General features: G+C 53.7%; 12 protein-coding genes across 12 annotated transcripts; 3 read left to right on the forward strand and 9 right to left on the reverse strand.

Moving 5' to 3' along the window:
* Positions 1 to 1,033: 1,033 nt before the first annotated feature.
* Positions 1,034 to 1,407, reverse strand: N7532_010894 (dolichol phosphate-mannose biosynthesis regulatory protein; the record flags this gene model as incomplete). Its single annotated transcript, XM_056623385.1, has 3 exons — positions 1,034 to 1,219; positions 1,271 to 1,351; positions 1,405 to 1,407. The coding sequence occupies 3 exons, from the start codon at positions 1,405 to 1,407 to the stop codon at positions 1,034 to 1,036; spliced, it is 270 nt and encodes an 89-aa protein (XP_056470801.1).
* A 260-nt stretch (positions 1,408 to 1,667) lies between these two features.
* Positions 1,668 to 3,971, forward strand: N7532_010895 (pre-mRNA-splicing factor CWC22; the record flags this gene model as incomplete). The annotated part of the gene is made up of 3 exons (XM_056623386.1): positions 1,668 to 1,690; positions 1,744 to 3,575; positions 3,616 to 3,971. The coding sequence occupies 3 exons, from the start codon at positions 1,668 to 1,670 to the stop codon at positions 3,969 to 3,971; spliced, it is 2,211 nt and encodes a 736-aa protein (XP_056470802.1).
* A 27-nt stretch (positions 3,972 to 3,998) lies between these two features.
* N7532_010896 (uncharacterized protein) lies at positions 3,999 to 4,223 on the reverse strand (the record flags this gene model as incomplete). The annotated part of the gene is made up of 1 exon (XM_056623387.1): positions 3,999 to 4,223. One exon carries the CDS (start codon positions 4,221 to 4,223, stop codon positions 3,999 to 4,001), a length of 225 nt encoding a protein of 74 aa, XP_056470803.1.
* A 353-nt stretch (positions 4,224 to 4,576) lies between these two features.
* Positions 4,577 to 6,268, reverse strand: N7532_010897 (putative MYND domain protein; the record flags this gene model as incomplete). The annotated part of the gene is made up of 1 exon (XM_056623388.1): positions 4,577 to 6,268. The coding sequence occupies one exon, from the start codon at positions 6,266 to 6,268 to the stop codon at positions 4,577 to 4,579; it is 1,692 nt and encodes a 563-aa protein (XP_056470804.1).
* Positions 6,269 to 7,197: 929 nt separating this feature from the next.
* N7532_010898 (WD repeat-containing protein) lies at positions 7,198 to 10,733 on the reverse strand (the record flags this gene model as incomplete). The annotated part of the gene is made up of 5 exons (XM_056623389.1): positions 7,198 to 7,206; positions 7,263 to 7,391; positions 7,457 to 7,713; positions 7,770 to 10,501; positions 10,576 to 10,733. The coding sequence occupies 5 exons, from the start codon at positions 10,731 to 10,733 to the stop codon at positions 7,198 to 7,200; spliced, it is 3,285 nt and encodes a 1,094-aa protein (XP_056470805.1).
* Positions 10,734 to 11,664: 931 nt separating this feature from the next.
* Positions 11,665 to 13,332, reverse strand: N7532_010899 (uncharacterized protein; the record flags this gene model as incomplete). Its single annotated transcript, XM_056623390.1, has 1 exon — positions 11,665 to 13,332. One exon carries the CDS (start codon positions 13,330 to 13,332, stop codon positions 11,665 to 11,667), a length of 1,668 nt encoding a protein of 555 aa, XP_056470806.1.
* A 1,180-nt stretch (positions 13,333 to 14,512) lies between these two features.
* N7532_010900 (6-phosphogluconolactonase) lies at positions 14,513 to 15,314 on the reverse strand (the record flags this gene model as incomplete). The annotated part of the gene is made up of 2 exons (XM_056623391.1): positions 14,513 to 15,106; positions 15,165 to 15,314. 2 exons carry the CDS (start codon positions 15,312 to 15,314, stop codon positions 14,513 to 14,515), a joined length of 744 nt encoding a protein of 247 aa, XP_056470807.1.
* A 1,786-nt stretch (positions 15,315 to 17,100) lies between these two features.
* On the forward strand, positions 17,101 to 17,319 carry N7532_010901 (uncharacterized protein; the record flags this gene model as incomplete). The annotated part of the gene is made up of 1 exon (XM_056623392.1): positions 17,101 to 17,319. The coding sequence occupies one exon, from the start codon at positions 17,101 to 17,103 to the stop codon at positions 17,317 to 17,319; it is 219 nt and encodes a 72-aa protein (XP_056470808.1).
* Positions 17,320 to 19,166: 1,847 nt separating this feature from the next.
* On the reverse strand, positions 19,167 to 19,838 carry N7532_010902 (uncharacterized protein; the record flags this gene model as incomplete). Its single annotated transcript, XM_056623393.1, has 1 exon — positions 19,167 to 19,838. One exon carries the CDS (start codon positions 19,836 to 19,838, stop codon positions 19,167 to 19,169), a length of 672 nt encoding a protein of 223 aa, XP_056470809.1.
* Positions 19,839 to 20,572: 734 nt separating this feature from the next.
* N7532_010903 (Nucleotide-binding alpha-beta plait) lies at positions 20,573 to 21,934 on the forward strand (the record flags this gene model as incomplete). Its single annotated transcript, XM_056623394.1, has 4 exons — positions 20,573 to 20,653; positions 20,708 to 20,864; positions 20,924 to 21,119; positions 21,181 to 21,934. 4 exons carry the CDS (start codon positions 20,573 to 20,575, stop codon positions 21,932 to 21,934), a joined length of 1,188 nt encoding a protein of 395 aa, XP_056470810.1.
* An 877-nt stretch (positions 21,935 to 22,811) lies between these two features.
* N7532_010904 (TBC domain-containing protein) lies at positions 22,812 to 24,045 on the reverse strand (the record flags this gene model as incomplete). Its single annotated transcript, XM_056623395.1, has 2 exons — positions 22,812 to 23,534; positions 23,596 to 24,045. 2 exons carry the CDS (start codon positions 24,043 to 24,045, stop codon positions 22,812 to 22,814), a joined length of 1,173 nt encoding a protein of 390 aa, XP_056470811.1.
* A 454-nt stretch (positions 24,046 to 24,499) lies between these two features.
* N7532_010905 (uncharacterized protein) lies at positions 24,500 to 25,489 on the reverse strand (the record flags this gene model as incomplete). Its single annotated transcript, XM_056623396.1, has 1 exon — positions 24,500 to 25,489. The coding sequence occupies one exon, from the start codon at positions 25,487 to 25,489 to the stop codon at positions 24,500 to 24,502; it is 990 nt and encodes a 329-aa protein (XP_056470812.1).
* Positions 25,490 to 25,920: the final 431 nt, after the last annotated feature.

Genomic DNA, 25,920 nt, shown 5'->3' on the forward strand with positions numbered 1-25,920 from the left:
AAATCTGGGAACGAATGGTTACATCAGTCCAGTATCCTGGTGCGAGCATCTGAGGAGGATGCGCTATCGTGGCTACACGACCTCGGTACATACCTCGAAAATGGCGTCGTTCCACGAGGGCGATAAATCAACTGGGGTTGTTGACGATCGACGTACCGGCGAGCGGAGTCGCTCGTCGATACGCGGGGAAGCTGGTGATAAGGCCGATAGGCGCGAGGTCGAGGGGTCAAGCACACGCTGGCACAGACAGGTCCAGCGGGTACAATGAAGAAGGCGGCGGTAGGACAGTCAGATCAGAGACGGAGTTGGAGGTATGCAAGAACGATCGGTTCGCAGAAGATAAGAAGAGGGGGGAGGGGCGCGGTACCTGAGTCAGAGATCCCCAACGTCACGGCTGACCCCGTCATTCTCCGGCGCAGCTGCCTTCCCCACTTGACTACACTACGAGCAGTACTAAGAGTGCCTACGAGTACTACCAGGTATCCCCCGTACCTACTGACCAAGGGTCCCGTAATCCTCAAGACAGAACAAAGGCTTAGCTAAGATGGCCACCCCGTCGCCCGTGGAACAGCTGATCCAAACAATGGGATTCCGACCATAGCCGTCTTTTGTTCTGGACGTCGCAGGGTGGAGAGGTCACGGGGGATGCTGATGCCCCTTCCATGAACCATCATTTGCTGCGTGTCTACAACCTCGACCCCGATGAGTGCATTCCAACCGGAGTTTGTCTGAGCGCGAACTGTCTACCGCATAACATCATACCCCGGGGCGGCCTGTTCGCAAGGTCCCTCGGCAAATGGTCCGAAGCAAGGAAATAGAGCTGGTTTTTTTTTTTACTTTTTTTTTCTGGATTAGATAAGATGCGTCGTGGTCCGGAGATGATAGCAGCCTCGAGTATAACTGCGGTTAAGGTGATGGTACAGGGGCCCGTGGGGCCGGATTCGCATAGTTCCATCCATAGAGGATGGCGGTGGTAGTAGATCTCCCCAGGTCCGACCTGTCGCTACCCCTCGAAAGGAGACCATCGCGTCACTTAAGTCTTCTTTTTGGCCGCCGCCTTGGCCTTGGCCGCCTTCTTCTTGTTGCTGTTGATCATGACGATGCCTATGAAGGTGCCCACCACCGCGGATCCCAGGAGGGTCAAGATAACAGGGATGCGGATGGCCCAAACGCGCGGAGGGAAGATGTCATGGAGCGGGTGGCCCGGGTCGACGAAGGGCTGTCGGACGGATTAGCAGTGATTCCAAGATCAACGAGATCGTCCACAAACCATCAGCAGAGTCCAGGCCGTATAGTAAAGAAAGATTGCGGTGGCGGCCAAAAGCATGGCGGAACCCACGAGTTGGCCCAGCTATCCAAGCATTAGTCAGAGGAATCACCGGAGATCACGAGAGCACAAAATACCATTATGTGAAAGGAATGGTCGCTGGAAAAGGAAGAGAGAAGCCCGAAAGAGAGTATTGAAGGCCCACGAGAGAAGAGAGTGAATGGCCCAGATGTCGCGCTGTCAGGAGCTTCCCCGTTCCACCCTGGCTTCCCGCCACGTGACCACGCGCTAGAGCTTTTATCGCGGATTGCTTCCAAGGCGACTCTCGCAACCACCGCATTCGTGCTTCCCCTCCTCCCCTCTTCTTCTCTGCACCCCCGGAGTCATCCGAGTCTTCGAGATGTCGGACCCGGTTATTTTGCAGTCTGCGGTTCGTGTGCCCACTCCTCCCCCCGGCACCGATTCTCCGACCGCAGCATCTCGAAAACGTTCACCTCCATCCCGCTCACCCTCGCCGAATCGCCGTCGGTCCCCCCCGGCGAATCTCGCCGAGACGATGTCGACATACCCCAGCCGGAGTCGGATCGCGTAACGGAGAGGGAGCGACAGCTCGAGGAACGGGTGCGCCAATATGAGAAAGAGGAAGCCGCTCGCAAGCCCATGACCCAAGAGCAGAAGCAGGCCGCGGCCAAAGCAGAATACGAAAAGCTGCTGACCATGCGATCGGGCGGCACATATATTCCCCCGGCACGCCTCCGCGCGCTGCAAGCCGAGATCACGGACAAATCCAGCAAGGAGTACCAGCGCATGGCATGGGAGGCATTGAAAAAGTCGATCAATGGGTTGGTCAACAAGGTCAACGTTTCCAACATCAAATTCATTGTCCCCGAACTATTCGGAGAAAACCTCACTCGAGGACGGGGCCTCTTCTGCAGATCTATTATGAAGGCACAGGCGGCCAGTTTGCCCTTTACCCCCATCTATGCCGCAATGGCCGCTATTGTCAATACGAAGCTGCCCCAGGTGGGCGAATTGTTGCTGTCTCGCTTGGTCACTCAGTTCAAGAAGGCGTTCAGGCGAAATGACAAAGTCGTCTGCATCTCGTCCACGACATTTATTGCACATCTTTGCAACCACCAGGTTGTGCACGAGGTGCTCGCTGCACAGATCCTATTGCTTCTTCTCAACAAGCCGACCGATGACAGTGTTGAAATCGCAGTGGGACTGACTCGAGAAGTTGGCCAGCACTTGGAGGAAATGAACGCGCCCATCGCGCACGCCGTCTTTGACCAATTCCGGAGCATTCTGCATGAAGCCGGTATCGACAAGCGCGTGCAATACATGATCGAGGTGCTCTTCCAGGTGCGCAAGGATCGATACAAGGACAACCCATCAATCAAGGATGAGCTCGATCTGGTGCCAGAAGAAGACCAGATCACCCACCAGCTCACCCTGGAAGATCAAATCGAGACGCAAGACACCCTCAACATCTTCAAATATGATCCGGAGTGGGAGAAGACCGAGGAGGAATACAGGAGGCTGAAGAGTGAAATTTTGGGCGAGGACAGCGACGAGGAAGACGGGGATGATGATGACGACAATGAGGATGAGAGCTCGGATGATGAATCGGATGCAGAGGAGCAGAAGATGGATATCAAGGACCAGACCAACACCGACTTGGTCAACCTGCGCCGGACGATCTACCTCACGATCATGTCGAGTATCGACTTCGAAGAATGCTGCCACAAATTGATGAAGATCAACCTCCCAGCTGGCCTGGAGCCGGAGCTGCCATCGATGATCGTCGAATGCTGCTCTCAAGAGCGGACATACTCCAAGTTCTACGGACTGATCGGCGAACGGTTTGCTAAGATCAACCGCCTCTGGTCGGATCTGTTCGAGGCTTCCTTTGCCAATTACTATGACACTATTCACCGCTTTGATGCAAACCGGTTGCGTAACATTGCACGGTTTTTCGGACACATGATCAGCAATGATGCCATCGGATGGCACGTTCTGTCTGTGATTCACATGAACGAGGAGGAAACCAATTCGAGCAGCCGTATCTTCATCAAAATTCTATTCCAGGACTTGTCAGAGCACCTTGGCTTGCCCAACTTGCAGGCTCGATTCCGTGATGAAATCCTTCGACCCAGCTTCGAGGGTATATTCCCCACAGAGAACCCCCGACACACCCGGTTCTCTGTCAATTATTTCACCAGCATCGGCATGGGTGTGTTGACAGAGGACATGCGCGAGCATCTCAAGAATCTTCCTCGTCCGGCGGTGCCAGCATTGCCAGCCGCCCGTGCCTCACGCTCCCCGTCAGGCTCATACTCGTCCTACAGCGGCTCTTCTCGTTCCTATTCTCGCTCCCGCTCCCGCTCCTACTCTCGCACCCCTTCCAGGGATCGCAGCCGTTCTTATTCCCGCTCCATCTCGCGGTCTTCGCGGGGCCGTAGCTACACTCCATCTCGTTCCCGGTCCCGCTCACGGACCCCGGTTCGTCGTGGTCGACGTGCTTCGTACAGCCGTTCCCGAAGCCCGTCTGATCGGTCGCGGTCTCGATCGCGGTCTCGAGGACGCTCCTACTCACGCACTCCCAGTCGTAGTCCGTCTCGATCTGTCACACCGCCGCGCCGCGGACAAGCTCCCTCTAGTCGACGTGCTCGCAGCTACTCGAGATCTTTGTCTCGTTCCGTGACCCCCCCTCGTCGTGGACCTGCTTCCACTAGCCACCGCGGCCGCAGCTACTCGCGATCTGTGTCTCGCTCTGTGACTCCCCCTCGACGGGGACGAGCTTCCAAGAATGTACGACGGACGCCGGATTCCCGTTCTCCACCTCCTCGAGGACGAAATGACTCTGCTTCTCGCTCTCGCAGCCCTCCTCCGCGGAGAAACGAGTCTCGGGGTAGAAGCTACTCGCAAACACCGCCTCGTCGTTGATCGAATGCATGAGCGTTTTGATATTCTGTCAAGGGGCCCTCTCGTTTAGGCAGTATCCGTGTTGCTGGATGAATATTAGCGCTAGTTCTACAACTTTTTTTCTTCAATTCTAGTGGTTTGGGTGGGCACCGGAGCTGGGTCATACGAAAGGAAATTTCAAACGGTGTACTTTATCTTTATTCTATGCTTTTAGGTACTGCTGATCCAGCGCAAAATTCCATATACCATGCATCATTGATATGTCATATTTCCATAAATCAATCTACTGGGTATCTCATCACTTCACAATACAACATTGATCTACACTACATTGTAGGACTTGATACTCTCTAATATATAGCAGTATGTAAAAGACATGGCTTTTTAGACCTCAAACGCCTCCCAAACACATCTATCACAGCGACACAGGCCACCCAGGGCTCCAGATGCCCATTCTCTCCTCTCCTTGACCGGCAAGCCAATATCACAGTAATGATTGAGGATCTCCTGGTCCTTCGCAATACCCCCCTTGGCTGGAGGCTTGGCTTCGATCTTCCCATCCGGGTAAGTTCGCACCCAAACCGCCGTCTCTTCATCGTGTCGTGCCCGGAAAGTAATCTCACCACCCCATTCCCAGCGTACGTTTGGATCACACGAGTGATTCGCCAGGCACCATAGCGGATGCACCGCACACAATTCCGGTCCGCCATCCCAAGTCGAAAGACGGCCAGACGCAGTACCACGGAACTTGGCGTACAATGTATTCAACACCCAGGTATCGTACCGCGACAGAGACACATAGGGGTCGATCTCCATTTCTTCGAGGAAGCGCATCGGTTGAAGGATATTGAGCTGGAATGAGAACGGGAGGGTGGCCGAGTCATTCTTCTGCGCTGTGGAAGTTGAGTTGATGTCAAAATCGTGGAAGTCGCCCCAGATATATTTCACTTCTGGAAGCTCCAGTGCATCCACGTCCTGCGTGGCGGACATGGCCAAAGCCCGACCGAGGAGCAAAAGGTATAGGTAATCGGCTTTGTCTTTTGGATCGGGAATGTCTTTCCCGATGGACTCCAGACCATCTTCCAGGCCACAGATTGCACCGTGGTAAACGCGCTGAGCCGTGTCATGACACGCTTGACTGCAGAAAATAGTGTCTGCGCAACCACCCTCACATCCGACAGGTGGCTCTGCAGCGGAGAGCTCAGGGAGAGGAGCATTGCAGGCATCGCACAGATCGTCATGGAGGCGATTTGTCGCCGTCAAAAGCGAATTTTCCCGTAGAATGATCTCATCGGCCGCGATATCCTCCTTGGCGAATAGACCGAGTTGGACGGAAACCTCGGCCTCATCAGTGGCCCCAGCATGCAGCGCAGGTAGAGCCACGGCGCGCACTTCACATTTTGGCGCCACGTCCGCAAGTCTCTCATTCAAGAACTTCAATTCCTCCGGCGCGCAGCGGTCTGGCTCATGCTCATTCCAGGGATACAGGACGCGGCGAGCATAGCCCTGGGCAGGGAGAAGAGCCGAGTCAATCAAGCCCAGCTCGACTTCTGCTTCTGACTTTGTGCGAGCCCGGTAGATCTTCTTGACCTGCTCCATCTGTTCGTTCAGCACCGTTGTGGCCGCAGAGCCAGCCTCCAGCAGCCCAATCCCGCGCACCCCAAACTCATACGCATCACGATAGCAACCGCAGAGAACGAGATTGCGCACCAGAATGGCGTATACATCGCCAATCAGGGCATCATACTCTTCCTGTGTCACCGGAACTATGGCATTGTCTTCGTCGTCTTCATCCTCATCCTCATCCTCCTCTTCGCGCTCCGTCTCGTTCTTGAATGTTGTGGCTTGATCGTTTTCAGGTGAGTCGACCTTCTTCTGCGCATGAAATTCGCAACCGTCTGGATCAACAACTGACTCCAGAAGTGAAAGCGCGCGGTATGCATCGGCGGCCGCTAGATCGGGGAAACCGAGCTGTTCATAGAGGCGAGCCCGGTCGAGATAGAGGTATGGATTATGAGGGTCGGTATACAGCTGGGCCGTTTTCTCGGCGCGAGCCTGCAGGATTGGTGTGGCCATGACTGGTGTTGCGAGCTCAAATGGCAGCGACGACGAAAAGAGTGTTGCGGCGCATTTTTTAATGTGGGGCGTTGCAGGCGGTTCCTTGGTGGCGTGGCGGGGAAGCATTCCACTATACGACTACACCACATACTACTATTAGTAGTTATGCTACTGCCCTAGAGTATACTCCGACAACTACTAGCACAATAGTGGACTACCGCCGGTACAACTATCTATACATCCTCTCAAACTATAGATCACTCAAAGGTATTGCCCAAACTATCAGATTATAGACGGCACAGTGGTAGCGCCATACAACCACTAGGCATACTACTAATCACAATAGAAGACCATTGTAGCCGCATCCTGTTGTCTTCTGAAAACCCTCCCCAACCTTACCGCAATACTTGATCAAACCCCTGGTCGATTGCGCTTATTGCTCGCCGTAATTGATGGTGTCATGTAAAAAAAGGCGCCAATTGTAACCTACACTACACTCGTAAGGTGTAGGTGCTATCCATGATCCCAGATCGTTAAGCAATGGCACGGTGGTATCTCTATACCCTCTGGTTATTCTCTGATGTTGAGAGAACCCAGCAAGCCCGACTTTTCCTGGCATAGGGTACTCAAGGCAGTGTGCCCGTACTACACTCTTAGTTACGTAACTTCAAAGCAGCACCATCTCCGCAGCGCCAGGATCTACGAATGCTGGTGGTTGAATCCCACATTACAATGTCATGTTGATCCATTTGATTTTATGAAGGAACACCATTCACAATGCCATTCTCAATGCTTGACCCGAAATACACAAACGCCTTTCCCCACAACACCCGCTTGACCAATCTGAAAACATGTGCGGCATGAGAAAAACCAAATCCAACTGGGGTATTTTTGGGGGGATTTCCAGAATGCCCCGAGAGTTTTAGTACTCAGTACTCGGATCGTTATCACATCACCTAAGGGTATCGATGGTTAATTGCGATTCCGCACCATATTTAGAACGGAAACAAACCTGGCAATTGTCGTCGAGGATGATGGTGGCATTCTCGCCAGCTTCACCACCAATTGCGGGAATACCACCTCCGAGACTGGCACCTTGTCGCCCGCGCAGAGTAGCGGCAAGACGTGTCAACATATGTCTCTATACAAAATCATAAATTCTGTCAGTTGCTGAGTTGGTAGTGCCCAGATTTGGTTGAGACTTACCGTGACAAAAGCGTCATTCACACCGCCACGGCGCTCAACGTCATTCTCGCTCATGATCCGATAGATTTGATCAATACGTTGGCGACTCTCCAGCCCACCTATGTTGCTCACGGTAGTGCCCAAGACATTGGCTGCGTTATCGGGATCAAGGATGTTTACCCCTCGACGAGCCTGGTCTTGCGCATGCCGATCGGAAGAGAAAATTTTGATCGTATTATCGATGCCGGATACGGCCAGCATTGGCTCATAAGGGTGACCTGCGGAAAATCGTCAGCAAAACGACCCAGTGTTAACCTGAGACAGCACAACGCACCCTGTACAACATTGACCACTTCACTATCACCCTCAAGGATGTTCAGCAGTTCCGTGGTCTTACGGTCCCAGATGAAGAGACGGCCGCAGTCGCTGCCGCTCACCACGTATTCATCATTAAGTCCGAAGAAATTGACATCCTTGACAGTCTTAATATTGCAATGGCCTCGGTAAACCCGGGTATGCGGCGAGCATGGCACGTCACGTTCGACATCGACCCGCCGTGGCTTGCGCCCTCCGAAGTGAAGGAATGCCGATTCTTCATCACCGTCCTCATATGGTTCCTCACTCCCCGAATCCGACATCTCGATATCGATATTTGCTTCATCTCCGGAATCGCTCTCGAGCTCGAATTCATCATCGTTTGAACTCTCAGATTCACTTTGATCATCGTCATTCTCACGATCACCGCCAATCCTCGATTGGTCGGGACTGCCGTCTTCCCCAGAAGTGACATCATTATCGGACGAGCGATTGGCAGCCCCCGCAAGAGAAATTGTCTGGCGCCTCACCAAATTGACTGCTCTGATAGGTTCTTCCTCCACGTTTGGATCGATATCATCCTGGGACCTTTCCACCATCTCTCCCTCACCCTCACTTTCAGATTCATCCATGATTGCTGTGTGAAGGCCCCCGAACGCTCTGTTGACAAAGGCAAAGTTGACACCGTTTCCGGCGTCCATGAGGATACCTCTGCCCACTCGCAGAACCCAGAATCGGGTAGCGGATTCTCGGTCTAGGGAGCGAACGTTGGACGAAGAATTGGACACGCGTCGCTTATCTATCCGAGCTGCCCTGTTGCCCAAATTCTCGAGAGGCAATTTCACAGCATTTCCAAAGGCTGCCACCGCAGCTCGTTGGGTTTGGAACAAGACGCGGGAGTCAGCGAGCTCAAATCGAGAGGCATCCACGTTGACGATAGGGGAGTCGCCGGCTAAGTTCAGGAGATAGGGAATGAGAATCCCATCAATTGCTTCTTCGCCGGCATCGGCTGGGATTGGGAAGCGGCCACTGACCCGCGGGGGATAAGAGTCTCCTTTGAAGCCCGCAAGTAGTTCCTGCCTACCTCCCTTAAGCCAGAGCAGAATCGCTTTCAGAAAGTCGTATCCGAACTGGGCTTCCTGCTCGATAGAACCATCTTCATTTGGCGCTGGCAAGACTTTCTTGAACTGTGGCCAGTCATCTTCCGAATCGTCGTTCATTTCCAATGCATGAGCAAGCGCCCCCGCAGCTTGGACAAATCTCCACGATGCTTGACGATTACGCCGAAGTGTTTGCTGAAAAGCAACTGTTTCTTGTGATGGATTCATCGGATAACGCCATTTCCGAATGACATCGCTCATCCGTGGCAGATTTTCCGACGCTAGTGTCAAGGCAATGGAAAAGGAGCCGGCGGGAGGGGATGTCGGGTCAGACCCCATGGCTTCTCGCGCCGCTGTTTCCAGCGAGAACAAGGATTTCCGTAGCTTAACCAAGCCCTTGGCAATTTCCATGCCCATTTTTTGGGCGTCGTTCAATACCGAATATCTGGCTCGTTCCAACATATTCGTGGGAGAGTCGATCTCCTCTGATAGAGTTGAAAATGGAATGTCATCAGACTCTCCATTCTCATAGTGAACCCTGAAGGTATCAGGCTCCCCAGAGCGACGCTGAGAGTGATGACGGTCCCCGCTTTCACCGCTTCCTTGGGATGACATCGACGCTGGCTTGGGTCGCTTTCGTTTCCGGATCCGTGAATTGTCATTACTGTCATTGCGGCGGGTACTCGAACTGTTCGAGTTTTGCTTCACTTCAGAAGACTGGTCGCGGGCATCCGGGCTTCGAATGAGGTCAAAGCTGTAAATGTGATCCCCGGAATAGCTGACAATTATTTCATCGGGGTTCGCATCACTGATCTTGCACGCAGTGATGTGACCTTCTTCAATCTGTCTCAGCCGGCGTTTTCCACGGGGTGCAAATCGTCGCACACACTGTGTTGATTTGACCATAGTCTCATCATCAACGCTACCGGGGATTGGAGGCGAAACAGACGGTGCGCCTTTCTCGGCAGTCGTATCCCTCCCAAGCATTCGTCGATCATGCAAAAAGCAGTGCATATGAGCACCCCCAAGGGCGATATAGTGTGGTTGAGTCGGGGAGCAAGATATCGTATTCAGATCTAGACCAAACTGTTTGTAGGATATGAGCGGCCGGGGAACATTCGAGTCATCATGGTGTAGCCCAGGTCGGTACGCCATGAAGCCCTGGCCACCTTGAGGTTGAGGGTAGGCCGATGATGGCAGCCGCAAATCCCACTGCCGGACTTCTCCGTCTTCGGAACACGTCAGGAAGAGATATGGTGATGACTCGGTCACGATCCGCTTGACGCGATCCGCGTGGCTTTTGTAAACCCGGGCGTTGGTGTTAGCTGCACTGAGATACCGAGCCCCGTTGAAGAAATGGTTGAAGCGCTGGCTGCGGGCAGACCCATCGAATGCCGAAGTGGCGGCCACGTTGTTTTGGCTGGAGTATTCGATGTCGAAAACGCGCACTTGAGAATCACCGGCGCAGGTTACCACTGTTGTATCGTTGGAGTGCGGCATGAACTTGACGGAGAAGATATTGGCTCTGTGACCAGTGAGCACAGTGGTATTTAATTCGAACGGAGCGCTGGAGGATTCTGGTTGGTACAAGTAGATGTTCAGGTGCTGGTCGTCGGATCCCGAAGCCAGAAGACGTCCGGATCGGGACCAGCTACAAGGTGGTTAGCACCGGTCAGGACAACCCATTCGACAGGGGAGAATCGGGTAGCTGGAGCAAATTCATACCTTAAGGCATTTACACAGCCGGTGTGTCCACCCAGCTCATTCACGATGTCGAGATCATTGATCCATTCCTGGTGGCCGTAAATGCTGCGGAGCGCCGCGTACGGAGACCGATCCCCGCATTCTCGGCGCCAGAGGAGATCGTACAGCGAATCTTTCATTGTGGGGGAATGTGTGTCGCGATAGTCACCGGAACTTGTTCCCACCCTATGGATGATCAAAGATCATGGTGGAAAAAGGTGAGTAGTCGAGGCGGAGCCGATTGCAAGCTATCTCCGGAGGGTTTTTTTTCGGGGGAAATGTTGCTGGTGTTTGCGCGTGGAGTAATACTGGTGGATGACGTCAGAAGCGGAACTGCTGCGAAGGAGAGAACGGTAGAAGCTTACAAGTAGAAAAGATGGACGTGAGGACCGAGTGAGGACCGAGTGTGAAGAGCAAAGAGGCAAAGGAAGGCAGGAGGGGAAGTCTGGGCAGAACCGGTTGAGGGCGTCCAGAAATCGAGGCCTGGATGACGCCGGCTGACTCAGGCGGTCGCGCTCAAATGGTACCGCCGTGGCCGCCCAATTTGGCACGGCCGAGTACTGCGAGATACCGGATCGGCGTGGTGGGTCCCGGCAGAGGCAGTTAAGGTACACTGCAATTGTACTTATGTATGAGGGCACTCCAAGGTATACATAGTAACATGGCCCTCCAGGTTTCTCATATATCCAGTGCACCCTGACCCTAGGGTATCTATAACCAAACGTTTCCCGGTTAACTGGCTGGTACCTATTCCCAGTAGTACGAGAAGTAGTAGAGTGCTAGTAAATCCAATAAGTTGAATTATAGGACACGGATTTACAAAGGCACCCCAGGAGCCCTAGAGAGGCAGAGGTATTATCACAACGGTCATCTGTCACTGTGTTTTACATCTGTCCACGACGCCGCACGCAAGATCTCTAGTGTCCATCTTTTCCATCTCGGAAGATCGGGCCCCTTGTCAAAATATGTGTGATGTCACAGGTGGAGATTCGGGAACTGTCGTTATATGTGTTTACGAATAGGCCCAGCGCTGCTGTCACGGTGAAAAGCCATTCATGCATGCGTGCAGGGTCAAGACATCCAAAGCCCAGCTCGCGGTGTGCTTATTTGCCGAGGCGCACTGGTCAACTGCGTCGCAAGGTGACTGACAACATCTCTTTCCATGCGAACAAGCTCGGCCTCAACATTGCGCATCGCCCGAATCTCTTGGACCATGAGTTGAATCGATTCATTGAGGCCCTGTGCCACTCGAGCTAGGGCAGACTGTTCGAGTTGCTCTACCTCACCCGATCCCAGGATGTCGAGGCTCTGAAGTTGTCGTGCGCATAGCTCGAGCTTTGCATTCAAGGCCAACAGCTCCTCTTTCCAGGTCCGATCCAGCGGGTCAATAAATTTCGGGACGTCCACAATATTTACCGACTCCCGGCGATGCCGAATCTGCTCTGCATCCTGGAACCAATTATCAAAGATCTCGACGGCTCGCGTATATCGCCCATTCATTCCGCTGGCAGCCAAGTCAGATACCTCCTGCAATATTTGTGACAGCTCCTGGACTTGTTTCGGGAAGCCATGGGAACCGTGGTGGTCTCGGCAATTTTGCAACCAGCAGTCAAGGGCTTGTACATTAATATCATGTTGGCGCTGTTTTTCGGCCCCCAGGACAGATTGGTATTGCCGCGCCACTGTCTCGTGCTTTTTACGTAGTTCAGATTCCGACTCGGCCTTCCAAATTGTATGCCGTTGAAGAGAGTTGGAATGGAATAGACTCAATTGGAGGAGTTCTGTTTGGAGAGCTGCGATATCAGGCCATGAAGTAAGAACGAGCAAACCGTCAAACGCAGAAGCGGAACCTGGGGTGGGCGTTGGGGGTTTTGCTCCGGGTTTTTTGGGAGAGTAATGTTGTTGGTAGGTTGAGAACGGCGGCTTGGCCCTCTGAGTGGCGGCAGCTGCTGCTGGGTCGGGCTGGATCTTTGTTGCTGTCGCGGGGACCATCTGACTGCGATGCCGAGCATGTCCCCGGGCTGCAGATAACGCTCCTGTCCCCTGTCGCGCACTGGAAGGCTGTCGCAAGGACGCCGACCGCATGGGCCGAGGCGGCGGAGGCATTTCGATCTTTTTAGGAGAAGGGGGTCTTGGGGTAGATCGGGTGGGCGATCGATTTGCAGGCTGTTTGCGGGGTGAGGGGGCCGTCATCGAAGGCACAGCTTTTGTAGAAGCGGAGGGATTGCCCCTAGTCGAGGTAACCCCCGAAGATGCAGCCGTCTTCAGCGTGTTAGGTCGCATGAGGCTCTGGCGGCGGGTTGGCGCCGAAGCCGGGGAATTTGTCGCAGTTGATTGTTTTTCATCGCTCGTTTGGGGTCGCCTTTTTGGCGAAGTTTCTCCACCTGACGCAGGCCGATTGTCCGGCGGTTGAAAGCGTATCTGTCCCAGCGCTTGTCCCTCATCTCGGCCAGAATTGCTGCGTTGGGGGAGCAGGGTTCGGCCATGGGAGGATAGCCCTTCCTTCACGGGCCCCCCTTCGACCGGCGAAGGGCTGGGCTGGGGCTGATTTATCGTCACGATGGATCGGGCGGGCACTTTGCTGGTGGTGGTTTTTGCTGCAGGTCGCGCTATGCCAGAGGCCTGCATCGTACATACTGCGGTTTCAGCGACTGGAATGCTGGGGATTGTGGGGGAACTGACTGGCTTGCGCAGCTCGCGCGGTTCGCGTAGCGAGGTGGACCGCGTGGGAATGGGCATGGTTCACGGTGGCACTCGTCCGAAGACTCTCCCCGGTGTTCAGAGTCGACGGTTGTCATTGTTGACTGGGAGATTGTTGATCTTCCGCCAGGTCAACGGAGAACTCTCCACACCGCGCCTCCCGCCAATCAACGGGCCGAACGCAATCTACAGTGTATCATCACACCTCGACCATCCCACTCATAATAACTTTACGTTGAGAGGATAGAGACAGAATTCGCAGAGATGCATTTTGGAGGAGAAATGGAATCAGTTCCTCAGCAAATTGCGCTGGGGATTTGCGGAGACTCAACGAATGGACACTAATCCCTGTAATAATTGAGCATACTTGGGTGCTTCTGCGATGACTAGTAGCTATTAAGGCTGGTCCAGGTACATCTATATCTTCCTATCGGACTCTGAATCCACGCAATCTTATTTTATCATCCGTATCATCCGTGTATGTAGTCTTCTCTGGTGCGGTCTCGAATCTTCACTGCTGACGGGGGCTCGTTGGCGGAAGATGTTTTTATATTCTTGGTACCCCGATACTGTAGGATGGTAATCGACAAGCAGCCTAAAGCAAACAGCTGATGGGCCATCGTAATTCAAAACCCAGGTTAGGCGTGTAAACGTCTTCTGGCAGAAGCCAGAGGCGGGCATTAGCTCCCGAGGTCAGCAGCATGCCACTGTTGGTCGAACATGTTGATATCCATCTACTCTACTACGGGTACTGAACCCCGAAGACTTATCGATCCTTATGCTCACCAAGTCCAAGTAAGAGCTCAGAATAGACTCGTCTACGGTAAATACCTTTTGTGTGGTGGGCAAATAGTAGCACTTGTTCATATGAACATGACTTCCTGAATCTCTATCCTCAAAGAAAGCAAATCCTAGCCATTTACAGGAGAACTGAGTACGGCTCAAACACTGTATTGGTAATTTTGTTCAATCTCCAAATGGACTAGACCTCTGGGGTGATCAATCTAAGAAGGAAAGTAGCGAATCCACTTTTGAGAAATCGAAATCAGAAAGACGACGTCATCTTACAAAAACTGCGGGTCAAGTAAGTCGACGTGTAACGTCCAAAACAGGCCTTGCAATTCTATCAGAAAAATATAGTGTGGAGCTTGGGACCTTCGAGATATCGCAGATGCTTTTGTTTATTTGAGACGGGGCGGGACCCTTGAATGGCTATAGCTCACAAGCTGCCACGACGGGGGAAAGCGACACCGTCGATAGCCGGGTGATCGGTGAACCAGCTGACCTTCTCACCAGCAGCCTGGTTCACCAAGGCAGATGGAAGGCTGCGGCCTTCCTCGGTGTCGAAGATGGCCTTCATGATATCCTTCTTGCCAGCGCCGGTCGCCACGAAGGCGATGTTGTAGGCAGAGGTGACGACGGGCAGAGTGAGTGTGATACGCTTGGGCGGGGGCTTGGGCGAATTGGTCTCGGCCGCAACCCAGGCATCTTTCTCGCGCAGGAGCTCATGGCCGGGGAACAGGCTGCAAGTGTGGCCGTCGGGGCCACAGCCCAGGAGGATGAGGTCAAAAATGGGCAGCTTGACGCTGTCCTTGGCGGCAAAGACACGCATCAGATCGTCTTGGTACAAGTCCGCCAGCTCCTGGGGGTCATCGTCGTTGACATGGTCGGCATCAATGGGATAGACGGTCGGAGCACCCAGCTCCGCGGGGATCTTGGTGAGCAACTCGGCCTTAAGCAGCTTGTAGTTGCTGTCGTCGTGATCGAGCGGCACGGCTCGCTCGTCGGCGAAGAAAATGTGCCACTTGGCGAACTGAGGGGGTGTCCTCAGGTGTGCCATTGCTGGGCTCAAGCAGGGCACGAGCCAGCACGGTGGGAAGGGAGCCACCAGAGACGGCGACACGGAATGTGTCGTGGCGGGCCAGGGCGGCATTCTGGGCCCGCAGGATATAGGGCCTCAATTGCTGGGCCAGAGCATCTGTGCTGGGGAAGCTGAAGAGATTGGGCTGCGCGATAGCCATGGTGGGCGGGGGCGGTTGTGTGATGGAGAGAAAGCGCGGCGGTTTGTTTCTGCGACGTTCGCCAGGTGTGGCGGGGCATTCGCCGCGTGCAAAAAGCCGTGCGGATGACGTCGTGCACCATCTTATCTCGAATCATGCCTGTTCCAACCACAACACCGCCCCGACGAACAAAACCGAGACTGTCGCGGCATTGCTGCCCAGGTGGTAGTAGTGCTACAGTAGTCGTAGCGAGGACCGTCACAGAGCAGCACCCCATCACAATCAGCATTACACAATGCCTGGTGGAGCAGCCACCGAGATCCCGGTTCAAACCCCCGCAACACGGGGGCTCCCTTTGCCTATTGGCTCCCTTTGCCTATCAACAATATGTACATGCAGAATGTTTGCCTATGAAATCATGAGGATTGTCGTACGAAAATTCTAGACTAGATGGAAGACGAAAAGCCTCACGCAACAATACCGCAGCTCCAGTGTCTGCCCCGGACTCGAGAAACTTTCGCTACGGTCAAATACTCTCTGAGAGACCGTCTCCGAGGTTCCCTCGGGTGTCGTGGGTTACCGTAAATTCTCCTGAGTAAGTGGCGTGTCCCTACTTTAGAGTAATTCATGCGAATATCACGGCTGTAAGGGGACGAGAACGTCCTACAATGGGATAGCTGTGAGTATACTGATTGCCGAAACACTGATAGAGTAGCATGCTCTGCTCGGTCTCTTTGGGCTCAACAGTCCATTGCAATATTTCAATCGAAATGGAAGAACAAGGATTACATTTCGAAGTTTCGAATCTGGAGTACCTAGGTAGACTCATTAGGTTCTGTTTCCAGATCCTCACCAGGTCGAATAGTATAATACAATACGACAATTGTGTAGGCACGACGTAGAGTGTAGACCAAACCAATGGAGCTAGAACAGACTCGCACCTGGTCGAGCTCTCAATTTGGAATCCACGTTCAGCAAAGGCCACAATGTAGGGCAACTGCACTCCATAATCATCCGAAGGTAGAGCTCTCGCAAAACCCAGTGCTGCCTGGGAATTCAGGACCTCGGTGTCCCAACAGGCCGAGCGGATTAGTCATGCGGGGGCGCGAGAGGATCGGCACTGGCCACATTCGACCACTACACAGCGCCAACTCAAATGACAGTCGCCTCATTTGGGCCGCGTGCAGGTCGCGTCCTGCCATGACGCATCGTGCAGAAGGTCTGGACAGGCCCGGTAAAGCCGGCAATACAGCAGTCTGGCACAGCCTCTTAGGCAACCCGAACAATCGCCTGGCTCAGCCGGTTAGATCGGGTAGGAAAAGCAAATAAGGCCAAGAGAAATAGATAGGAAATAGGCAGCAGTTGGCCACCGTGAGATCCCTCGAGCTACGTCGGGTTTGGGACCACCGGTTCAGTCGTGCAGTGCGCGCGTGGACACGAACTGAAAAGCACTGGTCAAATCGGTCATTCTGGGCATGTCGTGACGCCAACGACCTTGGGCAGAAGCGTGACATTCCCAAAAACCGGAAGTCACAAGGTTTCGCCGACTGGAATTTGGACGGACACTCGCAAATTAAACTACTGGGGCCCCAAGGGATGCGCTATCGCCGCGCTAGCAACCACGGGCGCCTGTGAATCACCCTAGGGGCCAAGGCATTCTTCACTGCCTACCCCCTCACCCCCTCCCCCTCCCTCGGCCTCTTTTTAACCCCCAACCCTCCCCAACCCTCGCGATTTGGACGCCTTCCTCGCCAACCTCAATTCTCTCTGAACTCGTTGGCACGTACACCACAACCCCCCACCACCGATGAGCTCGCCCGCGGTTCAGATCACTCCTCAGCCGCAGCCCGACGGCGGCGTGCCCCATCCGTCCGGGACGTCTCCACCAATCCTTGACATCGTCCGCTGCTCGCGCTGCCAGCAGTCTCTCAGCCTGGCCAGCCAGTCGAACTCGGGCGCTGTGCAGTTCGGGATGAACTCCTACTACTGTAACCGCTGCGCCTCCAAGGTTGGGTTCGTGCAATGAAGAGAACATTCCGACGCTCCCAGGACAAGGAGCACCGCAACATGTTCAAAAACCCACTCTGAATCATAAATCATCATCACGCTCACAGGCCGGGCCTGTACCATGACCGTTCTCAATGAACAGATTTCTCTCTGTCGCTTTGACGTTTCCCTTTGTCTTCCATCACGCAAGGCCCTCGACCACGCTCGTTCCCTGGAAATTTGACATCGGTGCCGGCGCCACTGGTTTCTTTAGCTGTCTGAACAACAACCTCGATGAAAGGAGTGGAGGTTGTTCGATCTCATCCCCATCCGCCCATCTCAAATCGTTTGATCACAACATCATCATCAATCTCCGATTTTCTCGAATCCCAGCCAAGTAAATCGGCAAGATGCAGCCTCGGGGTTTTGTGACCACCTTTCCCGGGACGAGTTTCTAGAGTGTTGAAATGCCGTGGAGAAAGGGGTCCGAGGCTCCGACCGGGGTGGCTCGGAGTTCATGGAACATTCTACCTGGGGGTTGATGGCTGCGTGGGCTCCCAGGCTGATTTCGTGAAGGGGGCCTTTTCCAGGCCAGAGCCTTTATTGCTGCATGGCTCAGACCATACACGCCGTCTGAGCTGTATTTGGAGCGCGCCGGGCATATCATGATGCATTTCGCTGATTTATATATGAGCCTTGCATTTAATCCATGGTCCATTCTAGCGTTGTCTTTACACTTGTACATTGACCTCAAGGTCAACATCCATGTATGAAGCGAGAAACCTTCCTAGGCAAACTGCCCACACATGAACGGCCTGTTATGGTAGCATACAACTGGCTTTTCGAGCCTCAGTATGCTGCTTCTGCCATGTAAGTCAACAGTTGATATGTGTCAAAGCTGCGGTGGAAACAAATTGAAGTTCTGCATACTTTGAGAATCATCGGTGGTTCATGCTGGTACCATAGTTATTTATAATATAAGAGTCCTGGTGGTCGTCGTCGGGACTAGATCACGTTTGCAGTGGAAAGTGCACAACGACCGAATCGCTTGGAGCGTAGACTCTCCCATCACTGCTTCCCTGCCAGACTCTACCAGACCCTGCTTTGGGCTCGGCGATCGCATGTTCGCGCATTGTTCAGCACGCGTTCAGCCTTGTCCCACCCCATCGCCACTGTCATCTGACCCGAGAGTGATGATTAACGCCTGGGCGTCACACATGCCCTGGTCGTGATCGACCACTTCGCAAAAGCCAGATCCCCGGCAGTTCAACAGGATCGGCGGATCAGGCTTGGGTGAAACACCCACACGCACGCCCCCCATACCAAAAAAGCTCGATCAATTGACACAGGGCAGACGGAGTACCCTACGGGGGGACCTGCAGAGCTCCTCGGACCCAGATGGCGCCCCTCCCAATCCGTGACGGGTCATGTCTGTGCCAGATGTGTCTGATAGTCCCGAGCAGCTCATGGCGCCGTCAGGATGGACCCTATTGTGTAACCGAACCTGGAAGCGCTCGCCGCCTGGGATGTTGCCAGCTATTTGACTACGGGCCTCGAGCTAAGCGGGTGGGGATGCCCAGGGCCCCAGCGCCGTGCGGCCAAAGTGGGATTTGTCCAGCGAGACGAGACGAGACGAGACAATGTGAGTCGCCGACACGGCCGTGGCAAGCTGTTGCAGCTGCTTGTTCGAGTGCGGATCGTTCGTGCAGTTGTCACTAAACCGCAATGGCACTCGCAGCCAGCCACGATCGTGTCTAGCTTGCCGCTGCAGGTACTCTCCAGTTAGTCCACATCGCGAATCAATAATCGCCAGTTCGTCCCAAAAACAACGGCCAATCGCCGGCCAGGGCTCCCGTGCATTTGACTGATTGCTCATGTTGCAGGATCTCAGGGTAGCCCCGCCGATCGCCGATCGCCTGGATTTCCCTTGTCTTTCTTGTCGTCTCTGCTGGAGGCAGCACCGATCTGGGTGGATGGCATCCACTGGCCCCTCCGCAGCTGCAGAGCAAAGGGACTTATGCAGCCCATAAAGCCAATGTGATCGGTATGGGCCATGGGCCGCTCCGCGCGCGCAGAGCTCCACCGAACCCCCCTCTCAATACCCCCGGCAGAGGATGTCCGATCCGGATCTGGCGGTGTAACACGAAGCATGCTAAGCGCTGCATCGAGCACTCGAAGATCTTGCGGATTTGCCTTCCGTGCACCCCCCACTGCCCCCGCCCCTGCGATCAATGGGACGGGTACACCCGGTTGCGAGCCTGCCCAGCAGTCGATTGGAGATGGGAAGCTGCCATGCTCTTCCAAAAGCTCTCGGATGCGAGTGCGAGAGCACACCGGGGGAGAAAAGCAACAGGGCTGGCGAGTGCACCCGCACAGATTCATGGGTGGGTCCCAGCGGGGTGGTACGGGGTGGTGATTTATTGCATTTGGCAGTGGACGAGAGGAGCTGAGCTCGGGCTTCGTCGCAACGAAAATGACATATCGCAGCACGGCGCACTGGAGCAGTCGAGCGATCCTGGACTTGACTGGCTGGCTGGCAGTCCTTTGGGGCAGCCTCATTCGCTGGCGACTGCAGCATTCTGGGTCTCGCCTCCGATGCTCTGCGTGCAAGCCATTATTAGGAATCCCTAATTATTACTACTAGTCTCGAGCTGCTGAAGATTTGTTCACGATGAGAAAATCTCTTGTGAAACATCCCCCAAAGACACCTCTCTGCAGGTGAATCTCCCATTGCCTCTCATCCCTATAATAGCCTCGCCGCGCGACTCGTGGAGGTTGCGAATTATTTTATCTGCAAAGCACATGCGCCGGTCAGACCAATTCGTTAACCTGCAGTAACTACTGGAAAGAGGCCAGGTAGGCTGAGAGAATCCCTTGCTGCTCTGCTTCCCGGCCATCTTGTGTTTGTGGGATGCGCGATGATGTCGCCGCCACACCTTATGAGCCCTCGCTTCATGGTTCTCTTCTCGAGCTACCAAGATACCGAGATCGTTTTGCGAGATGGTCGGTGTCCTCAACGCTCTGCGCTAACATGGCATTGTGCTAGGAATCCCCACATACGAGACTCTGCACCCAGTTCCAGTCCCGACCGAGTACAACCCTGGTCGGACAAGGTCGAGTTCCGACTGTTTTGCAACGCCGGTCTCTTTTTTGAGGTATTGTACACAGGCTCGCATTATCCACAAGCAAAGACGCCGCCCCGCCAACGTGCAAATCATCCAGAGTGCGTTTATGCAGGGTAAATCAGATTGAAGTTCTGAACTGGTTGTCGAATCGAAACATCGCTCGCCGAAATGCCATTTCTTGGCCGGGAAAAGGGTCGTAGTCCGAGGGCTCGCAGGTCGGATGACGAATTCGTTGTGTTTCTTCAAGGAGTGAGTGTGTTCAGCTTCTGCGGGTATCAATTCCGAAATTGACAAACAGGACAGATTCCTGCCCATTGTCGATGGCAAGAACTGAAGGACCTCGTCCGCCAGACGGCTTTACATATCAGACAGGCCGTTGTATATGATGATAGCCATGGGTTCCCGACCGGCCTCGGACAGATCATTGTCAAGAATGAAGATGAAGCGTGGCGAACCTACCGTGTGTGCTCCCCTATTCCTCGCCTTTTGCAGCAATGGTTGAATTGACTGTCCGTATAGATCGGCTCTCAACAAATGGGTGGGAAGGCCAGAGCTTGGTTGTGACATTGGCGCGCACCAGTGCTCCCACCAAGCCTATCGCTGGGCCTACGCGAAGCCCCCCGGCCATGATACACTCGAGCTTCACTTCGGGTCATTCTACGCCTCCTCGATCCCAAGGCAATACGGCCATGCCTCCTTCACCCATCTCACCAGAGTAGGTGCTATCTTTACATTACTCAAAGATGATGTTTGAAAATGCTCTAACAGTTTCACAGATCTACACAGTCGACTAGTCCACCCTACTCTTATCCCGAATACGGGTCGATGATGGGACCCGTGCCGATGACACCACAACAGTTCATGCCCATGATGCCGGATCCGATGCAATGCTTCCCGCCTTCCCCAATGATGCAATGCTCAATGTATGATGCGGCCGGTTGGGGAATGATGCCGATGTATCCCGTGTCGCCAATCCAGCCTCTCCCTGATACCCGAGGAGACAACCATCACCCTCACCCACGCAAGCCATGTTCAAAACAAACCAGTTCTAGTACGCCGCTGAGTGATCTAGCCGACCGAGTCGTTTTGGTTGAGAACCTCAGCACTGCGTCCACCACCGCAGACCTGAGGAGCCTCTTGCAAGGCGCTGGGGTTGTGGAACAATGCAATGTGACAGTCACTGCCGACGCGGATGGTAAACAAGCCCGAACTCATGGCTCGGCAATCATGCAGACTATCCAAGATGCTAAGCGAACAGTGTCAACGTTGAATAACTTGACCTTCATGGGCTCCCGAATCCGCGTCAAGCTGGACAAGCCCCCGAGCATTTCACGCAGTGGAAGCTGGGATGGGGCGATGGCCGCTCAGGGGGACGCGCATCCTGCAGTGGACCAAAACTCCGAGTGTAGCGAGTGCGGACAGGGTATCTCTCTCAGTAAATTACGGGATGTTAATCAGCCATTGGTAGTCGATGGGTCGGGTCAACAGAGTCGCTCATTAGAGATGCTGTCTACTTCGGCTCCCACGTAAGGCCTCTGAGAAAATTGTTAATTATGTTGATGCTGTGGATATTCATGTATTATGTCGTGCCAATGTTGTCTTCAGCTCGGATTCCTTTTTTTCCCCAAGTAATTGCACGCCCTTGTATATCAATCTCCAATGGTATATGTGACCTCGTCGAAGCCCGAAGGTGCAGTTGCCACCTCACAGGTGCTAGTGTCCCGATACAATGATCGATTGTCTCATAAAAAAAAAAAGCACACTGCATCATTATACGAGCAGGAGCATCTGAGGATCTATGATACGACCTTGACATATATCTTCCGAATAATACTCTTTGCTAACCAATTGCTACGCAACGCATGGCCACCTTTGAAAATATTTTTGTATGAGGGGTTAGAGCACCGTAGGGGTCTTCCGCAGGTACAGAGCACAGTGGATAAGATCTGTTATAGACCTTATAACCCTTGACCTCTAAATTGTCACTGCCTGGGAACAGTAGGACAAGCAATACTGAACTTTGGATCATCAATTCATTCCAGGCTATCGTATCTCCTGAACAGTCGTGTCGAAATGCATTTTATCCAGACCGCAACCAAATCAATTGCAAACAAAAATCGTATGCCCAGAACGCCTTACCATGAGAAAATTTAACAAAAGGTTTTGTGGGGGGGGGAGGCTTTTCAGGTTCTTGAGGAGAGGCCAGATTGCTCAAGCTATTGGATCATTTCGCGTGGTTGATCATCTCTTCGTAGAGCCCTTCGGGAATTTTCGGCACAAACGAGACCGCCATCGCGATGATTCCTTTAGCCTCGAGTGGGGGGAACGACCGAAGAACCCCTTCCGGGGCTATTGAACTTGTTAGCACCAATATGTTCTCGAAGTCAAGTAAGTAGTCAGTGTTGACTCACCTATCACTTTCAAATATGGCATCCCGTATTCGGACCAACTGAGCGACAATGCAGAGGATATTGAGATGTGGACCGTAAGCAAACAAAAAGTCCCACAGGTGGAGGACCTCTGGCAACGGTGGAGTGCAGGCGCAGAGTGTCAGAACGGAAGGAAAGGCGTACAATTCCGCAGACAAGTTCCTAGAGACGAGATAGGCCGCAAGTTTGGGCTCCACAATTTCCAGACATCGGTCAACTAGTCGAAGGCCCTTGTGAACTCCATCCATAGCTCCGCGGATATATCCGGGGCATTCTTGGGTTACGAAATAGTGAAACAGGGCAAACGCCTCCACTTCGCTGCGAGCTGCGTACAGAAAGGGTGCGCAGAGAACATTCATACCCTGAACATAGATCGCCGAGTCGGCACTTGGCTCTTCCGCAATGCTCGGTGGCGTGTCAACCAGGAGTTCCATTTCACGTCTCCGGGATGAAGTAGGTCGAGAGCGAGGCTTGACTTTCGAGTCGTGTAATTTCCATGCCACCGCATTCAGTAGCCGGATCAGGCTAGCTTCGGTCACGCGCCGCTTGAAGAGAGGATCAGTCGCGAGAGTCCGGAAAGTGTCGTTGCGAATTTTCGTGTAGGCGGGGGAACCACCGCGGTGGACCAGAGTCAGGTAGTCGTCAGTGGGAACGGGCGGAATGTTGAGGAGTACCAGCCAGAGATAGATTCTGTACGGGGACTATGATCGTACAAGGTTAGCCTCTCCTCCTTGACGACATGTACATGGATGATGCTCTTACCATGCCATCTCCATCCGCATCCACTTTGGTTGAGAGAATTAGGTACTTCAACTCTTGAAGTCCTTCGTGAGTTTTCCCATTCTGCGGTCCATCACGAAGCAGATTCTCCAGAAGGGATCTTTTGATGCCTATTCCCGAGCCGGTCTTTCTTGCAGGGCGTCTCTGAGTTGGCATGGGTGCGGCGAGGGCCGCTTCGCGAGCCGCCGCATCACTGTTTGATCGCGCCCGTCGGTGTGTGAGAGTGCGCGTCGAGCTGCTGTTCGGTGTGGCTGTGGGTCCGGAATCTGTTTGACGAGTAGCGGATGGGCGAGAAGACTGAGTTTGGGCGATGAGGGCACTGGAGGTGGTCAGGACCTGATGAGATTGGATCTTCCGAAGGGTTCGCATCGTCCGCGGCGATGCAGGCGTCTCGGGGCCAGCGAGACCCCAGGAAGGCTGAGGCTTGGCCATATCTGGGTTCAAGATCAAGACTGCATTGACGAGTGACTCATATGCATCATGTTCGGAGGGTACCAGGCGCAATGGTGGTTTGGAAATGAAATGGTGGCTGGTGTTGGTTTTCTGCCGTTGGAGAAATGCGGAGCACCACGCGCGCTTACATCGGTGGTTCCGCGACGCCTACCGCAGCTACCAGCGGGGTCGAACAATGCGCTTTGTTTGACATATTACCTACGGTATTCCATGGTAGCCATTTCGGAAAAATTATCATGGAGATCCTTGATACGATTTGCGCGGTCAAACCCAATATGGCTTGGTACAGTCATCTTGTTCGACCGTAGAACAAGACGGAACGTATAGCAAGGTAGTAAGTAGTAAGACAAGGTGGTAAAGCACAAGTCCTCCTCCAGTAAACGCCAGAGCGCCAACCACCATGGTTGCCCAATATTCAGGTACTATAGATGGCTCAGCTTTTAGCTGCGCCCGTCTCCCGGCGTCCGTTATTCCCATTCTCAGTTCCTACAACGCTGCGAACAAAGTCCTGGTACTGAAAGACCTCCCCTCTCTTTCCCATGCCCCCACCCGCGCCTTTCGCACCCCGACCACCAAATGTTCGTCGTCCCACAAATCCGCTAAAAACCTCGTCAATCTGTTCCTCGGTCAAAGGTGCCCCGCCATCCTCTGGGGTCGTATGTAAAAGGGCATCGCGCAGCTCCGCGACATCGACTTGGCCGTTATCTTCATCATCAAACGCTGCCAAAGCATTTATGAGCTCCTGCGAGGAAGACATCGCGGCCATCAGTTGCGAAAGTGTGTTCAGGAATGTCGGGAAATTCATGGTTTGTGACGACCCCGGCGGGAAAAAGCACGAAAGCGTAGAAGGCGACGAATCTTGACCTGCTCGGGAATAAGTATCAAAGTAATGGTGACACTGGCGGGGCCATTGCGGGAAAAGCAATACTAGCTTACCAATGTTCTGTAGTACATCAGCGACATCATCCTTGTTGACCAAACCATCATTGTCGCGGTCGAGAACCTGAAATGCCTCGCGGATTTCTCGGACTTGATTGGGCGGTAGTTTTACCGCTGCATCTGTTTGTACCGTGTTGGCACCACTCAGCCCCCTTGGGCGGCTTCCAAGGATTGGTGACGAGCTGCCGGGCCCTTGTGCGCCTTTGGTGGGGGAAGGTGGAAGCTCTCGCGTAAACTTTGGTTGCGGGATAGGGTCGGCTCTCGGAGATCTGGGGGAGACGGTCTCCCCGTCTTCGACCGTGTATGACTGATTGAGCTTGCTCGGAGATTGAATCGGCGTGTACCCCCTGCTTGGAGAGCTCCCTGGGGTTCCAGGGCGACCGGAGGGCGGGGAGTTCGGCGTGGACGGGCGCCGGAATGGCGACGCCCGCTGTTGTCCAAAGGACAATGGTGACGGTTTGTAGCCTGGGTTGCTCGACTGCATGTTGATTAGAGTCCGGTCACTTTTTTGTGGGATTCGGAGCGCCCTACCATGGTTGAAGGGGATGTTGCGTCGGAGTCGCTCGTCTTAAGTCGAGCTGGTCGCCGTTGGGAGGGCAAGTAAACAATGCCCCGGCAACACGTCGGCCCGGGGCACGTGCGTGGAGTCTCCGTGGCGCAAGTTTTGGAGCAGTCAATTCAACCAGGTGACCGGTCAACTGGAGGGGTTTTCTGCAGAAGGATCGAGATTCTGATCAATTTTGGTAGTTAGTCGGTAATTATTAAAGGTAGGCAATGTTCTCACATCATATGTGTCTTTGCGTGCATGAGAATAGTACACTGGCGGTACCTTTGGCATATAGTCCGGGCTCCATCTGTTATCGCCTATCGCCCCCGCTGTGGAGATCGCTCTTTTTCTCAAAGTGACCCCTGAAC

The sequence above is a fragment of the Penicillium argentinense genome (assembly GCF_028826775.1).
Source record: "Penicillium argentinense strain IBT 30761 chromosome Unknown utg000010l_segment0_segment0, whole genome shotgun sequence".
In the NCBI taxonomy this organism is placed as follows: Eukaryota; Fungi; Ascomycota; class Eurotiomycetes; order Eurotiales; family Aspergillaceae; genus Penicillium; species Penicillium argentinense.